Below are 17,456 nucleotides of genomic sequence, written 5' to 3' on the forward strand. Positions count from 1 at the left end.
AGAGATATTAGACATTCTTCAATGAACATCAGAGTCCTGACAACAAGGAAATGTCCTGTGAACCAGACAACTTTCAAATGCCCTGCCTGATATTCACATTCGTAAAAATCTCTTTAGAAAAATATGAACCTCCTCTTTAAAAACAAACACAAAATGCTTTGCACGGATTTGTGAATTTTTCAGCAATGCAACTACCATGTAAAATGAAGGAAGATAACATTTTGTCAGAACTTCCCAGAGTGTTCACTGTTTCAGAAAACTGCATCACCAATGGAAATGTCACTTGTATATGAGTCACCAATACACTACACTTTCAGCAGTCTGCACTAGTAGCCATGAAGTCACACTGATTACAGCATTTTATTATTCACTACCTTTAGTGTAGTTACGATTGAGTACTTACATACTGAAACAGATATTATTTAATATAAATGTATTTATTTTTCCTTCATACTAGTTTCCTCCATAACTAGGGTTATAATGTTGATTTTTTTTAAAAAATCAAGTTATATATGTAGCAGGTTATATATTTAAATTTTATTTCAAGATAAAAATGGAAAGAACACTTATGAAATATCTGTTAGAAATAGGGGGCACTGGGCCCAACAGGATTGAAAACTATGTACTTTTATGGCCAAAATCTAACCAATATTACAAGTACTATCTTGGGTTTATAATAGAATCCCCTCAAGTTAGAAGCTGCTGCTTATACCATGAGCAGAATATCAGTATTCAAACTAGGAAACTACAACAAATATTTCCAAGTACATATTTAAACAGGCTTAGGTGTTACGGAGAAAAATTCTAAACAATAACAACATAAAAATATATTGAAGTCAGAGAATAGAGACAACGAGTGAATCCTATTTAGTTAAGAAAAGAACTAAAACAAAAGGTAGAAAAAAGTAAGGTGGAAGGAAGATACACAATTGTTTTACTAATTTTATATGCTGGGAACCTGAGAAACATGCTTCAGAAGAAAGTAAAACATGTCTATATAAGATTAAAAAAAAAGAACTTAGCAAATCCTAAACTATTGCTATGAAAATTTGATAAATTTTAAGCATGGAAATGATTATTCAGCAACACTGGGTCAAACTGACATAATTCTGAAAATGTATTTTTAAAAAAACACAAAAGAGTATGTTCGCATATTTTCAGTTCTTTTGGCAAACAATTCATTTACCCTGTATAATGACTATTAAAATTCTACTGCTGATCTGCAAATTCTTGCCTTTTGGTATTTTCCGGCACGTAATGAAAAAAATTTACTTTAACAACCAATCAAAGAGTATTTACTGAGTACTTAACTAGGTGCTTTTCAATGCACTAAGGACCACTGATGATAAAAAGGAATACGTGACTTAGTCCTTGCCCACTTGGAGCTGATGAAACCTTAGTATTTTAGGCCCTACAATTTATTTCTTAGATATCACCTAATTTCCTATTTCCTCTCACATATTTAAGATCAAACTAGAATTATTTTCTGGTTTGAATATGGTACACCCAGCATGGATATCTACTAAGCAACTTTATGTAGAGTTTAGGAGAGAGGGTTGGACTTGAGATTGGAAGCCAGCAAGCATAATGATGGTGGTTAACGTCAAAGATATGTATGAGACTGCCTGTTAAGAGAATACAGAGGAAGAGAATAAGGGTAGGAGATGGAATTCTGAGGGCTATCATTTAAGATACATGTGGCAGAAAAGGAATAAGCAAAAAGGAAAAAAGATCATCAGAGCAGAAGAAAAACAAGAAGAGTAGTATGGCAGAAACCTGGGAAGAAGTTGCAAAAAGGAATTATTTCATATGCTGCAAAGGAAGATAAGAACTGAAAAAAAGACAACTGAATTTAACAATTCGTAAATCATCAGTGGCTTCTGCCAACGCAGTTTGAGTACAGTTAAAAGGGCTACAGTGGATTAATGACTGGGGATGGAGAGGAGGGTGGGGAAGTGGGGACAGCGGTTAACAACTGAAAAGCTGGATCAAGCGAAACATTTTTAGTAAAAGCAAATCATAAGCTTATTTTTATGTTTGAAATGAAGAATCTGGTAAAGAGGAAGAAAAAGTTATGGGAAGGAAAAATCACTGAAGGATCAAGGAAAAAGAAGAGAAAACAATCAAGAGCCAAGGTATAAAGCATTAACTGTGGAAATGGACAGGATCTCTAATTCGAAATGGAATTTAAAAATTTGAACATGAAAAATGAAGAAAGCTGAAATCATATACTATTAAATTTTCTATTTTGGTAATTTTAAGAAATACCTTTATGATGAGTTGATACAGTCATCAACTGAGTAACTAAGTTCAGTTACTCAGTGTTTACAGACTTCCTATCTTCCTATGGCTTTTTGTCTACACTCACATCTAATGGAAACTGACTGCTGCCACAAATCAGATCACCAATTCTTCCCTATAAGATTCAATTAACTCTAAACTTCACATTCACTTTTTAAAAAAATTACTAATAGATATTTCTTTTATAACAAAAAAACATAATTAGGAAACTTGGAGACACTAATTATTAATGGTCATCACACTGATTTCTGATAACCAAAGGCAACGGTTCACAGAGTTTTGGATTTCACAGAACAGTAAAAAAAATTTTAACTGGAAAACTAACATAAATTTGCCAACTTCTAATTCTTCTAAGCAAGAATATTAATAAAAAAGAAAGTAAGGAAAACAACCTAAGACTTAGTTCTTCTCATAAGTCTGAGAAACTATCACAGCCCAGTGGAGCCTAAGAACACATGAAGACTAAATGTAACGTGTTATCCCAGATGAGATTTTTTTTTTTGCAATACGCGGGCCTCTCACTGTTGTGGCCTCTCCCGTTGTGGAGCACAGGCTCCGGATGCGCAAGCTCAGCGGCCATGGCTCACGAGCCCAGCCGCTCCGTGGCATGTGGGATCTTCCCGGACCGGGAAACGAACCCGTGTCCCCTGCCTCGGCAGGCGGACTCTCAACCACTGCGCCACCAGGGAAGCCCCATCCCAGATGAGATTTTGAACCAGAAAAAGAATACTAGTGAAAACCACAATGAGATATTACCTCACACCCGTTAGAATGGCTATTATCAAAAAGACAAGAAATAACAAGTTGTTGGTGAGGATGTAAACTGGTACAACCACTATGGAAAACAGTACAGAGGTTCCTCAAAAAATTAAAAATAGAACTACCATATGATCCAGCAATTCCACTTCTGGGTATTTATCTGAAGAAAATGAAAAACACTAATCTGAAAGATATATGCACTCCATGTTCACTGTGGCATTATTTACAATAGCCAAGGTACGGGAAAAAACTGAATGTCTATCAACAAATGAGTGGATAAAGAAAATGTGGTGTTTGTATATATATATATATATATAAAATTATAAAATATTATTCATCCATCAAAAAGAATGAAATCTTGCCATCTGCTGCAGCATGGATGGGCTTTGAGGGCGTTATGCTAAGTGAAATAAGTCAGAAAGAGAAAAGGCAAATACTGTACGATCTCACTTATATGTGGAATCTAAAAAAAACTCCAAGCTCATAGCTACAGAAATAATGGAGAACAGACTGGTGGTTGCCAGAGGTGGGGTTGGGGAGTGGGTGAACTGGGTGAAGGGAGTCAAAAGGTACAAACTTCTAGTTATAAAATAAATAAGTTATAGGATATAATGTACAGCCTGGTAATTATAGTTAATAATACTGTATTGTATATGTGAAAATTGCTAAGAGTGTAGATCTTAAAAAGTTCTCATCACAGGGAAACAAATTCTGTAACACTGGGTGGTGATGGATATTAACAAGACTTACTGTGGTGATCATTTTGCAATATATACAAATATGAAATAAAGTACAGGGTTTAATAATAATGTATTAATATTGGTTTATTAGTGTAACAAATGTAGCACAGTAATGTTAACAATAAGAGAAAGTGGGTGAGAAGAATGTATAGGAATTCTCTATTATTTTTGCAAACTTTCTGAAAATCTAAAACTATTTTAAAATAAAAAGTTAATTTTTTAAAAGTTAAAATGACAGTCCTCAAAAACAAGGACATATATAAGTTTAAGCAAAGACAAAGACACACACACACACAGAGACGTGTGTGTTACACTGACCTTGCTTTTTTCATTTTGCCATAGACCACTGAAAACTTTATCTCCATCTACAGGAAACATCATTTATTAGGGAACTCATGGTCTAAGAGACTATATAAAGATTGATAAAAGCATCTCTGATTATTTAAGAATTTTGACTTTTCCTGTCTCATAATAAATTCCTAAGTTTCTTTCTTTTTTTTAAATTCTGCAAATATACGATGGAAAAAAGGTTGATCAATACTCACAGGTAAGCACTGCATCAATTCCCTTTAATGTTGCATAGGAGTTGGACACACAAAGTCTGAAGGTCTGCACATCTAAGTTAGAGGCCAGTTCCTCCACAGTATTTAAATTTCAATAGGAGGGACTTCCCTGGAGGCGCAGTGATTGAGAGTCTGCCTGCCAATGCAAGGGACAGGGGTTCCAGCCCTGGTCCGGGAAGATACCACATGCAGCAGAGCAGCTAAGCCCGTGTACCACAACTACTGAGCCTGAGCTCTAGAGCCCGCGAGCCACAAAGACTGAGCCTGTGAGCCACAACTACTGAAGTCCATGCTCCTAGAGCCTGTGCTCTGCAACGAGAGGCCACCTCAATGAGAAGCCTGCACACCTCAACGAAGAGTGTCCCCCGCTCGCCGCAACTAGAGAAAGCCTGTGTGCAGCAACAAAGACCCAACACAGCCAAAAATAAATAATAAAATAAATTAAAAGAAACTTTCAATAGGAAAAGACAAGGTTAAGAACTACTTCCTTACCTTTCAGTAGTAAAAAAAAAAAAAAAAAAAAAAAAAATCAAGCCCATCCTCACATCTTTGTTAGTTTTCTGAACTAATATATTAAAGAGCATAGTGGAGAAGTGAGGTAAGGAAGGATATCTATATTCGTTTTGTAGTTCATGAAATGCAGTAGTGAAGAAACAATTTCCTAGGTAAAATGTGATTAAGACTTGAACTGACTTATATACTACTCAAGCTTTATCTATCAATTGCACTCATTGCAAAAGACTCTTCAAAGCAAAATCTTAAAAGACCAATATGTAACACAAGTATTTACTGAGGAACATGTGCTTGATACTATGCTAGGCACTGCACCAATTTAAGTAAAAATATTCGACCATTATGAAATATCAAGCCACTTACTATTTCATTTATTAAATTACCCTATTGTTAAATTACCCTATAATTTATGATTTGTATGATTTTAATAATCATTACAAATACTGTGAACATTGACTACGTGCTAGGTAATATGCTTGGTACTGTGGAAATACCAAAATGAGAAGGGCCTAAATAAAACTTCATTAAAAAAAAAGCCTTTTAATAAGCACAAAAAGTGAAACAAATATCAAGTAAAATGAGTAAAATTTTGACTGAAATAGCAGTAAGTCATTAGATGACTCACTTTTTTTCTATAGAAAATTATCAAGTACATTCTTCTGAATAGAGTTAAATAACGATTTTTAAATATAAAAAATAAAGTATGGCATAATTTCATTACAGATGTAATAAAAGTTATTAATAAAAATGGACAACTAGGAACTGCCCTGGTGGCTCAGTGGTTGAGAATCTGCCCACCAATGCAGGGGACACGGGTTCGAGCCCTGGTCCAAGAGCAGCTAAACCCGTGCACCACAACTACTGAGCCTGCGCTCTAGAGCCCGCGAGCCACAACTACTCAGCCCGCACACCACAACTACTGAAGCCTGTGTGCCCTAATGTCCGCGTGCCACAACTACTGAAGCCTGCACGCCTAGAGCCTGTGCTCCGCAATGAGAGAAGCCACCACAATGAGAAGCCCGCGCACCACAACAAAGAGTAGCCCCTGCTCGCTGCAACTAGAGAAAGCCCCTGCTTTAAATTAAAAAATTAAAAAAAAATTAAATTAAAAAAAAAGACAACTATCTTAACTCTTCAGCATTTCCAATTTCTATTTCAACATCACAAACTTCTCAAACTTCAAAATAGTTTGTGGTTCCTAAAGTTTAAGATGAAAAAAGAAATTTAAAACTGAAAATCTTTAAAAAAATTTGCCATGCTGTTCAAAATCAATTTAAATGTATTGCATTTGATATTAGATAACATATTCAAGAGGAGATATATATTAAGGTACAAGCAAGGCCTAGCTTCTTCTGGTACCTAAAATATTATGTCAACTTGAAAATGGCCATAGCTGACTAACTACAGGAACCCTTGATCACTTCTCTCCTTCTCCTCTACAAACCTGTCACCCCCATCTCCAGAGTACCACTGCTGCCTGAATTTCTTTCCCTAACTCATTCTTCTTGCCTCACTCTTGGATAGATTTAAAATGGCAGGATTAGGAAAGAGATATATAGGGAAAACTGCTGCTACTGCTAATTCTCTTCCACACTGCTAAATTCTCTGGAAAAACTCTCTGGGTTAAGTCCTGCCTCTGGCACTAATTAGTTACTGACCTTGGAAAAGTACATACTTTGAACTCCTCCTTTTACTTCACAAAAGCAAAGACAGACAAAAAATGTTTTTTTCTTTAATTAAGACGACTTAGCTAGGCTTAAAGCAAGATAATCATTTCGGTAATCAGGGGCTGAGCCTTTGGGACTCTGAGTCTGGAAATAGGCAGCCTGAAGTTCAATCCCCTTTTGTACCAGGGTCCTAGAGTCAGGTCAACTGAAAGGAGGTTGAAAAAAGCTGTGTACTTTTAAACATGTTTAAAACCTCCAAAGAGGTAACAGAATAATATATTTTTTTAAAAAAAGAACAAAATATTACAAGACAAATCGGCCAATATGCATCAAGAACAGACAGAAACGCAAGAGGTCCAATAATAAATTCTGGAAAAAAAAGTCATTTAAATTAAAAATTCAGAAGACAAGGATGAACTCTAGATTGGATATGGAAAGAACTGATGACTAGAAGCTAGAACTAAGGAATTCACACTGAAAGCAGCACAGAGAAAATAGATGAGAAATATGAACAAGAAGTTAAGAGCCAGAGCACAGATTAATATCAATCAAGAGTTTGAGAATGAGAAAATTAAAGCCTGAGAAGCAATATTTAAAGGGAAAAAAAGACTGTAAATTTTTCTGAACTGTAGAAATGACAGCTTTCAGATTTAAAATACACACAAGTGTAGAGCAGGAAAAACAAAAATCATATGAAACAACATGATGAATACAGCAGAGTAAAAACTGCAAAATATTGAGGACAAAGAGACAATCTTAAAAACAACGTTTAAGAGAGTATCAGCAAAGTAATGACAATTAGATTAAAAGCATATTTTACACCAGCAATAAATGTCCAAAAGCAACAGAATAAGTAGTATCTTCAATATGTTGAGTGAAAGTAACTGTTAATCTAGAATTCTGAATCTACTTAAATTAGTATTCAATAATAATTATGAAATAGACATTTTAAGACATAAAAACTAAGAAAGTTTACCACACATGAAGCCCTGCTTAAAAATAACTAAAGGATGTATATTTCAGCAAGAATAAAAGTAAATACAGAGGGAAGAGATGGTATTCAAGAAATAATGGTGAGTTAAAAAAAATCACTGTAATCAATCAAAATGAGTTACAGTTAAAAAGTTAAGAGAGGGCTTCCCTGGTGGCGCAGTGGTTGAGAGTCCGCCTGCCGATGCAGGGGACACGGGTTCGTGCCCCGGTCCAGGAAGATCCCACATGCCGCGGAGCGGCTGGGCCCATGAGCCATGGCCGCTGAGCCTGCGCGTCTGGAGCCTGTGCTCCACAACGGGAGAGGCCACAACAGTGAGAAGCCCGCGTACCCCCAAAAAAAAAAAAAAGTTAAGACAACGTTTTGAGTTTAAAAAGAAGTAGAACTACAACACACATTATGGAAGAAAATATTTGCAAATCACATACCTGATAAGGGTCTTGTATCCAGAACACATAAAGAACTCTTACAATTCAAAAAAAAAAAAAAAGACAACTTAAATACGGGCAAAAAGATCTGAGTAAGCATTTCACAAAAAAACAAACAAACAAACCCATAAAATACAAACAAAAAAACTGGTTAACAGGGACATGAAAAGATGTTTGAAATCATCAGTCATTAGGGAAATATAAATCACAACCATGAGTTACCATTTATACTCACAACCATGACTGCAATCAGAAAGGCAAAAACAAGTGTTGGCACGGATATGAAGACACTGGAACCCTCATAAATTGCTGGTGGAAATGTAAAACGGTGCAGTTACTTTGGAAAATAGTTTGGCAATTCCTCAAAAAAGAGAGGTACCATATGACCCAGTAATTTCCACTCCTTAGGCATTTACCCAAGAGAAATGAAAATATACATCCACAAACTGCACATGAATGGTCAAAGAATCATTATTTCTGATAGCCAAAAGGTGGAAACAAACTAAATGTCCATTAATTGATGAATGAATACACAAAATGTGGTGCATATATACAATGGAATATTTGATATTAAGAAGAAATGAAGTACTGATATATGCAACAACACAAATGAACCTTGAAAACATTATACTAGGTGAAAAGAAGACTGTGACAAAATACCACATAGTGTATGATGCCATTTACCTGAAATGTCTAGAGGAGGCAAGTCTACAGACACAGAAAGTAGATTAGTGATTGATTACGGCTGGGGGCTAGCGGCTTGGGGGAATGGAGAATGAGAGTTAGTGGGTAGGGAGTCTCCTTCAGGGCGTATGAAAATGTCCAAACATCACAGTGTGGAGGTGGCTGCACAACTCTACGCAGTACGGTATGTGAGTTATATCTCAAGAAAGCTGGTAAAAGAAAAAAATAGAGCTAAACTATTATGTAACAGTAATGTGGAAGGTGAGAGGGAATACTGAGGTCAACATCTTCTAAATCCCTATATTATTTGTAGGTGGATAGAGATGCTCAATATATAGGCACAGCTAGGGAAAAAAAGGATAAAAATACAATCCATAGCTTCTACATGATCAAAGGGAAAAAGTATGAATAGAAACTTAACGAATTCAATGCAAAGCAAATCAAAATCCTAGAAAGATTTCCACAGAATTAGACAAACTGATTATAAAAAATAGCATATGGAAGAGTAAAGATTCCAAGCAATTCTGGGGGAAAAAAAGGAATTGGGGGTTCTGCCTGGCCAGATATCAAGACTTCTCATAAAACACTATAACTAAGATAGTGCCTTACTGGTGCACCAACAGATCAATACATGAACGAAACACAATAGAGAACCTAGAAACAGAACACAAAACAAAGAGAATGATGGTATATGACAGAGAAGGCAAACAACACTGGCTAGTGGGGAAAAGATGGCTCATTCAATGAACGGCACTGGGACAAATGACTTCTTATGTGGGAGAAAACAAATTCCCTACTTTATTCCATACACAAAAATAAATTCCAGGTATATTAAAGACCTAAATGTTGTAAAACTAAATTTTTAGACAACTTGAAGAAAACACTAGAAAAACAGCTTTATTACCCTGGTGTAGAAAAGGAATTCCTAAACAAGTAATAAAAAGTAGAAATCATTCACCTAATAAATTTACCTACAAATCAATTTACAACATCAAAAAAGACACCATCAACAAAGTTAAATACAAGGGGCAGGCTAAAAGAAGATATTTACAACATATACAACAAAGAATTGGCATCCAGACTACAGAAGAAACTAATAAGGAAAAGACACACCACCCAAGAGGAAAATGGGTAATCAGTGGAGGCTAACACAACGTTGTAAAGCAATCATACTCCAATAAAATAAAAAGAAAAGAAAAGTGGGTAATCTATTCATATGAGTGAAACACAGGACACCTGAATCTCACTAGCAATCAGCAAAACGCAAATTAGGGCAAAATGATATACCTCTCACACTCATCAGATTGGTAAGTTTTTCAAGTCTGACAGTACAAAGTGTTGACCAAGATGTAGGAAAAGGGGAACTCTCATGTTTTAGAAAATAATCTGGCAATATCTAGTAACAGTCATAACGTGCACACCCCATGACCCAGCAATTCCACTTCTAGGTATTCCAATTTAAAAAAAACACACATAAACAAAAATGATCACCGCAACATTTTTTTTAATAGGAAAAAAACTGACATCAATTCAAATATCCATTAGTCCTCGAAGAATGGCTAGGGCTGGGGTTGCTGCATTTTGGTAGTTCCAGAGCCTAGCAATATGCTATCACAGGTATATGTTCAGAAAATCTTTGGGTGAATGAATAAATAAATGAGAAAGAAATAGTGTTACCTATAAGTAGATGCAGAGTTGAGAAACAGCTTTTATTACATGGAGAACTAAAACAAAATAGACAAAAATCCTTGCTTTCATGATATAAATGAGACAAATAAGTAGAGTACAGAGCATGTTAAATAGTGATAAGTGCTAAGAGAAATTAAAAAAGCAGTGAAGGGGATAGGGAAGTATGGGGGTGGGGATTTACAATTTTATACTGAATGGCCAGAAAAGGCCTCACTGATATGGTAACATCTGAATAAAGATTTGAAGGGAGTGAAGGAGCCAGCAGATACCTAGGGGAAGAACATTGCAGGCAGAGGTAACGGCCAAGGCAAAAATCCTAAGACTGAAGTACGCCCAGCACTTCTGATGAATAGCAAGATCTGTGTGGATAAAGAAAAGTGAGTGCAGAATGATGGGAGGACTTCCCTGGTGGTGCAGTGGTTAAGAATCCGCCTGCCAACGGAGGGAACACAAGTTCAATCTCTGGTCCGGGGAAGATCCATCCCACATGCCAAGGAGCCAACTAAGCCTATGTGCGCGCCACAACTACTGAGCCCGCACGCCACAACTACTGAAGCCCTCACGCCTAGAGCCCGTGCTCTGTGACAAGAAGCTGCCGCAATGAGAAGCCCATGTGCAGCAACGAAGACCCAACGCAGCCAAAAATAAATAAATAAATATATAAAAATTAAAAAAAAAAAGAATGATGAGAGATGAGAAGTGGTTTGGGGAGCGGGGTGGATACAGATCTAGCAGAGACTTTGGCTTTTACTCTGAGCAAGAAGGCAAGTCCTCAGGAAGGTTTTAAACACAGGAATTACATGACCTAACCTGTGTTTTAATAAGATCACTCTGGCTGCTATGTTGAAAACAGACTGCAGGGATAGAAGGGATATTTAATGATGATAGTGGCAATCACAAGGTTCTTTGGGGTATCTGGACAAGGTCCCTACTTCAGTGCTGTTAGGATAATTGGGATTCCACTAATGCTTGACCTCTCTAACCAAATGAAAAATTGGGTATCTGAGAATATAAGTCTGAACATAGAGATAAAATAAGCAAATACTCTAAGCTCTCGGATCTTAAACATTTTTGAGGTTAAAATTTACTTGTTCACACCAAAAAAATACCACCGTAGGCCTGTGCTTCCCTGACCTACTCCTCCTCATTCATTCCTTGAGAGAAAGGCAAAGAACACAGGTACTTCCAAATTGATGCTGAAATAAATCTGATACTCATTCACTTAGTCAACCAACATTTGGTGGGCGAGTACCTACAATATGGGCCAGCTGCTGTCTTGAGTGCAAGGGCTATAAAGATGAACAAAATATGGCCCATCCTAAGATATTTACAGTCTAGTGTGTGAGCTACCTAGACTTACATAATGTGCCATAAAGAAACACAAGCTCACTTTTAATGTTATACAGCAGCACTAACAGAAATATAACATGAGCCACAAATACAAGCCACATATGTAATTTAAAAATTTCTAGTAACCATTTTTAAAAAGGTAAAAAGAAACAAGCAAAATTAATTGCAATATTTGACTTTACTGAATAAATCCAGAATATTATTTCAACATGTAACAATATAAAAATTGAGATTTTTACATTCTTTTTTATACCATTTTTTAAATCCTAGGTGTATTTTATACTTAAGCATATTTCAACTTGAACTAGCCACATTTCAAGGGTCTTGAACAGCATAATTATGCAGAATAGACCTATTTTTTAGAAAACTGTAAAGAATTTGACACAGGTACAGGGCAAAGTAAATTAGTAGAGGGAGGCTTGAACATGTTCACAGCTTAAAGAAAAAGAGTAAACATACTATAGAAAATTGATATGGAGTGCGGAGAGCAGGATGAAAGAGCACGAGTGAACTGGTTAGTTTGGAAAAGAGGACCGTCGCACCTTCCTCTGTGACAAGTGGAAAGGTTAGAATTAAGATATAAACAAGTCTGGTGAATGCGAATGGGTTGAGAGTTTAGGTTAAGAGCTTCCCATTTTTCTCAGTGAATCAGAAGACAATCTTACTAGCCTCCTTCCACCACTGCGGATACAAACCTGAAGGGACTACATTTATGGAACAATTTAATAAACTGTATCCTAGTATGACAACATTAAGTTGTGTTTTTAAAAATTGTAGTAATTTTCTAGCTTTCTTATGGACTGGTCAATCTTTGAATTTTGTCACTTGATCTCTAAACACAGAAGCAATACTATGGATTCATTCTTTATTTTCTCACCTATTCATTTATTCAGCAAACATGTACCCAGTGTCTACTCATGTCAAGTACTGTGTGAGACAATGAGCATACAGAGATGAATAAGGCCCTCAGTGACCTACATTTGTGTCCCCAGTATTTAGCTTATTATGTCTGCACACAGTAAGTGCTTTAAAAACACAGCACTACATTGCCCTGCAAAGAAATATTACATGTCAACTAAAATATGAACTGACAAAGACTTTCATTTGTCTAAAGTAGCGCTGTACAATAATTTTCTGTGCTAATAAATATGTCCTACTCTGAACTGTCCAATATAGTAGCTAATAGCCACATGAATTTTTAATTAATTAGAATTTTAATAGCCAAGGTGGTTAATGGCTACCACAAAAATCTAAATATGAGAATACAGTGAGTAGCTAATGGCATTTCCACTATTATAATCTTGGTGCTGTCATCTCTAATGAGTTAACACACATGTGATGCTAGAATAATACCAACTGTACCAGAAAGACATAAGAAAATTTTCTTAGTGTAAAATAACTTTAGCATTATGAGCCCAAAAAGAAAGAACAAAAGAGAAAGAAAAAATAAAGGATAGTCCAATCTTTTCAGTCTACTTCCCCAAAGGAAAACATCAACTTTCTGACAACCTCCTAATTTTTCTCATTGTGTCAAGAAGTGAAAATAGTCTGCAGAGATAAGGAGTCAAATTTTTTTAAATTAGAGGAGAATTAATAGAACATATGAGTTGTTTCAGTACAAAATGACAATGAACTTTTTTTTTGGCAAGACAATTTAACTTGTTGAAAATCGGGATGCATATGATGAATTAAGTGTTTTTATAGCTCAAAAAAACCTGTCTTTGTGATCTGCTTATTAATTTCTCCAAATCTGTCCTAGTTATCTGAATTTTCTTAAGTGAACCAACCTATTGCTAAAAGACTCAATTCATTGAGCAACTGGAAGTATAATTTAAACTAGACTTTGAATTGAATAATTCTTGGTGTAGTAACCAGAATGGCTGTTTATGACTGGGATAGTAAAATACACTTTCATTACTCTGTGAATCCACTATCTTTAATGTATAATTTAAGTGACTGTACAAAGGTAATCAGAGAAACAAAGTCCTACATGGGCACAGGTCTGATTACATACTTCCGTACTTCCATACTGATAACTTAAAAGTAAAACCAGTGAAGTGAGCAACCAATGTCAGAGAGAGCATTTTTTGCGTACAGCGAACTTGTTCAACTTGTTAACCACCCTGTAAGGCAGCTGTCTTGTAAGTTAACCACACAACTCCCTGCCCTTCCTTTTAGTTGTGTTCAGCTGAAACCATTTAAAATAAACATTACCAGACTGCCTATCTTGAAGATGAGAATGGTTATACAATCAGGATTTTATTCAGGTTAACAAAAATACCTAACACTGAGAAGTGGTGTCTTAAATCTACTAGAAAAAACTTTAAGAGAACCACTAGCACACAAAAACACCATCAGGTAAACAAGACTTCTATACATGAAGATGGGCAAATCAAAGGCATGAGATCAGACCTGAAATAATCAACTTCTAAAGTTACCGAGCTGCCGCTTACTGCAACGAAGCCAAAGTATTACAACAATCTGGTATTATGATGACATCATTAGCTTGGTTTCCTAATAAGGCATATATCTGGGATATATGAATGCCCAATTACCTAAAAATAGAGAGCTAACATTTGTCTGAGGCAGTGGCAGGCAGTTCTAGTTTTATTTATAAGATTTTTTTTTTTTTTGAGAATGATGCCCACTGCCAAATGAATTAACAGAAGGCTAGCTCTGAAACAGCATACTTCTTAGTCATAACAACAACAAAAAAATGTTCTTCCAGAGCAGGGAAAAAGAGGTATCAATGTTTTGGTCCCACAAAATCTTTACAGTTCCACAAAAACGGTTTTTGCTTCACGGCCTTTTGAATTCGTAAGTGAAAACACCGAAGTTGTAACAGCATTTAATTACTAATGCGATTTAGAAATTAAGCCGCAAACAGTAACAGACCTCATCATGGAGGTAAGGTTAGGCTTCTTCAGCCAGGAGCAATTTCAGTCCTAACTGTCACGTTGCCTTAGTGGTGTATTTTGCGGGCTGCAGCTGCCAGCAGGCAAGAAAGTTTTCTCTGTGAATTAATTCTGAGAAAGGTGGCGCTTTTTATATGCCTTAAATCACCCTTTTCTAAGATCCTTTTTTTTCCTCCAGGTGTTCCAGTAAAACTGAAAAGTTAACCATTGATTCCAAACCGGTCTCGTTCAAACTGCCTCGGGAGAGCGGAAAAAAAGGGAGGTTCGCGTTCGAAAAGTTTCACTTGGGGTTAGGGCGAGGACAAGGTAAGAAGGAAAAGTCCGCCATAACTACCGTACTTACCTTCGAAACTAGACGGGGTGTTGGAATATTCTTTCTTTCCCTCACCCAGGCCTTGGGTAAAATTTCTTTCGTTGAGAGCGGTTAGACTAGGTAAGTGACCCTCCTCCTTGATAACGCAACCGCGAAAACAGCGAGGAGAGGGAGCTGGAGACAAGTCCTCACCCTCCCCTTCGCTCAAACGAGTCCCAAATTGTTAAGAGGCAGGAAACACAAGCCTCATTTCTCTCCCCAAGACCTACTCTCTTTCCGTGCCCTCGCCCGAGTTCCTCAGGAGGGACGCCGACCCCGCTCCGGACTCGCTTGTGATCGCAGCCGCCCAGGTGCGCCGAGGAGGAGGGAGTAACCGAGAAGCGCGGGCAGGAAGCGGCCGCCGACCTCGGCGGCCCGGGCTCGGCGGCGAGACGCGTGCCGGAGCTGCTCGGGGCTCTGCCGGCTCCCGGGCCCTAGCCCGCCTCCGCTGCGGCCTAGCCCGGAGCCCGCGCCCCGGCCTCGCGGCTCCGCGCCGCCGGCCCTTCCTCACCACCTGGGCCCGAGAGACCGCGCAGGAGCAAGCGTCCGGGAGGTGAGGGGCGGAGGCACCTACCAGCTGCTGCCGGACCCAGCGCCACATGCCCCCGCCGTTGCCGTCCCGGTCCCGCGGGACGCGGGGGCCGAGGGGCTGCAGGTGGAGGCCGAAGAGCCAGAGGGGGAAGCAGGAGAGCCCCTCCGGCTGAAGTTCCGCTCGCCGTCGCGCTCGCCTCACTCCCCGCGCCGGGGCCCCATCTCGCCGCGCCGGCCCCGAGGTCCTACAGGCGCGGTCCCGGCGCCGCCCCCGCCCGGCGCAGCTGAGTCCGCTGCCGCGCCGCAGCCACCTTCATTATTGACCGTTGTCACCCGCAGTACCGCCACAACCCCACCCCCGGCCCCACCCGGGCCAGCCCCCGGCGCCCCGGCCCGCCTCCGGACGTGACGAAATTGGCTGCGCGGACCGAGGGCCCAGGCTCAGCCGCGTGGGTGGAGTAGGCGGCGAGCGTGGAAGGGGGCCGGGCTTCCGAACGCGGCGTCTGGGCTCTGCCCCTCCCCTCATATCTGGGGTAGGATTTAGTCGCGTGGGTGTGTCTGTCTACCGAGTCTGCAGCTCCTGGCCGACTCCTCTATTCCTACCTCCTGTTGCGGGTCTGCTTCTGGTTCTCTGCCTTCTTTGGTTCCCCCAGCAGCCCGACACGCATACGCAAGATCAGGAGTGTAGTGATTGAAAGTTAATTCCCGGAGGTCTCCAGTTTCGGTTCAGTGAAATTGCCAAAGCCTTTGTCTCAACACTTAACGCAGCTCTCTTTAGCAAAGGACTGAGCTGGGGCTAGGGAAATCTTGATCACTTCAGTAATTTTGAAAGGGGATGCAACTCCCCTGGGCCTGGTCCGGTGCAGACTAGCGTTTCCGGGAGAATAGAAAGATACGCTGTCTTGCAGTGCTAAATTGAACAAGTTGGGGGAAAAATACTTTCTGTGGGAAGGTAGTTGTTTACTGTTAACTGCCGAACTCCTGCAATCAAAAACACCTCATCAGTAACAAGACGTAGATAAGAGAAGGGTGTGGAAAAATAGAGGTAAGAAGGAATATAAAAACAACTGGAATAAAACTTTGACTTGGAAGGCTGAAATGAAGTGCCGGGTCTCGGTTTATTCAAAAGCAAGCCCGTATACATCTTGAGTGTTATGTATGTGTATTGTGTGCAGTATTTTGCTGAATTAAAGCACATTTCACCATTCGACACACAAGAGTTAAAGAATTTTTTTTATTAAGCGAAAACAGAAATCTAAATGAGATTAGCAAAACTAGGCACGGTTTTTTGCATATATAAACACACAGTCTTTTAGTTTCAATAGACATTCCTTATTATATAATGATTATCCAGCACCACAAATAGAGCCTTTCCTTAGGAGTATTTATGGTCTGTAAAACCAGAAGTGGAATTTTACATTATATATAAATCCAACTATAAAAATTAACTAGATATCTAAAGAGAAAAAGTAATCTCACTTTTGTTCTTCTAACTGAACCTTGCTTTATGACCCTAAAAGGAAGTTTGAGATACATTTACTTACCTGTAATAGGGTAAAACATTACTACCATTCATGGAGCACTTGTGTGTCCCAGGCCCTGTAATAAACTCTTTACTTGCATGGTCTAATTTAACCCCATCAATCCTTTGAAGTTGATACTACTGAAGTTGATACAATATTATTCCCATTGTGCGGATGCAGACATGGAAGCGCAGGTTAAGTAACGTGCTCAGGTTAAGTAACCTTAAGCTATTGTAAAGAAAAATAAGCTATTGTAAAGAAATACAATAAGCTATTGTAAAGAAAAATATGAACATACCTATTTTTATTTGTCTGCAAGTGGTCTGAATAAAATTAGGCCAGCAAATTTTTATTTATATGCCACTAAAGTTTGTCAAGACAAGATAAGCAATAGAAATCTAGAGGACACTTTGTGCGTTGTCATTTAACTGTGTCCCAATTTTCAAAAGG

At 38.4% G+C, this 17,456-nt stretch overlaps 1 protein-coding gene across 5 annotated transcripts in view; it reads right to left on the minus strand.

The window, feature by feature from the left end:
• Positions 1 to 15,838, minus strand: part of ATP11B (ATPase phospholipid transporting 11B (putative)) — a 119,406-nt gene extending 103,568 nt beyond the window's left edge. For 3 of the 5 annotated variants that reach the window (XM_070045477.1, XM_030862742.3, XM_030862751.3), the window contains exon 1: positions 15,527 to 15,837. In XM_070045477.1, coding sequence (XP_069901578.1) covers positions 15,527 to 15,553 — 27 coding nt within the window. In that variant the 5' untranslated portion in view covers positions 15,554 to 15,837. Of the gene's footprint in view, positions 1 to 14,943; positions 15,174 to 15,526 lie in introns of those variants that run through there. The other 2 variants (XM_070045478.1, XM_030862781.2) reach the window with 2 other exon arrangements.
• Positions 15,839 to 17,456: the final 1,618 nt, after the last annotated feature.

The sequence above is a fragment of the Globicephala melas genome, chromosome 4 (genome assembly GCF_963455315.2).
Source record: "Globicephala melas chromosome 4, mGloMel1.2, whole genome shotgun sequence".
NCBI classification, from domain to species: domain Eukaryota; kingdom Metazoa; phylum Chordata; class Mammalia; order Artiodactyla; family Delphinidae; genus Globicephala; species Globicephala melas.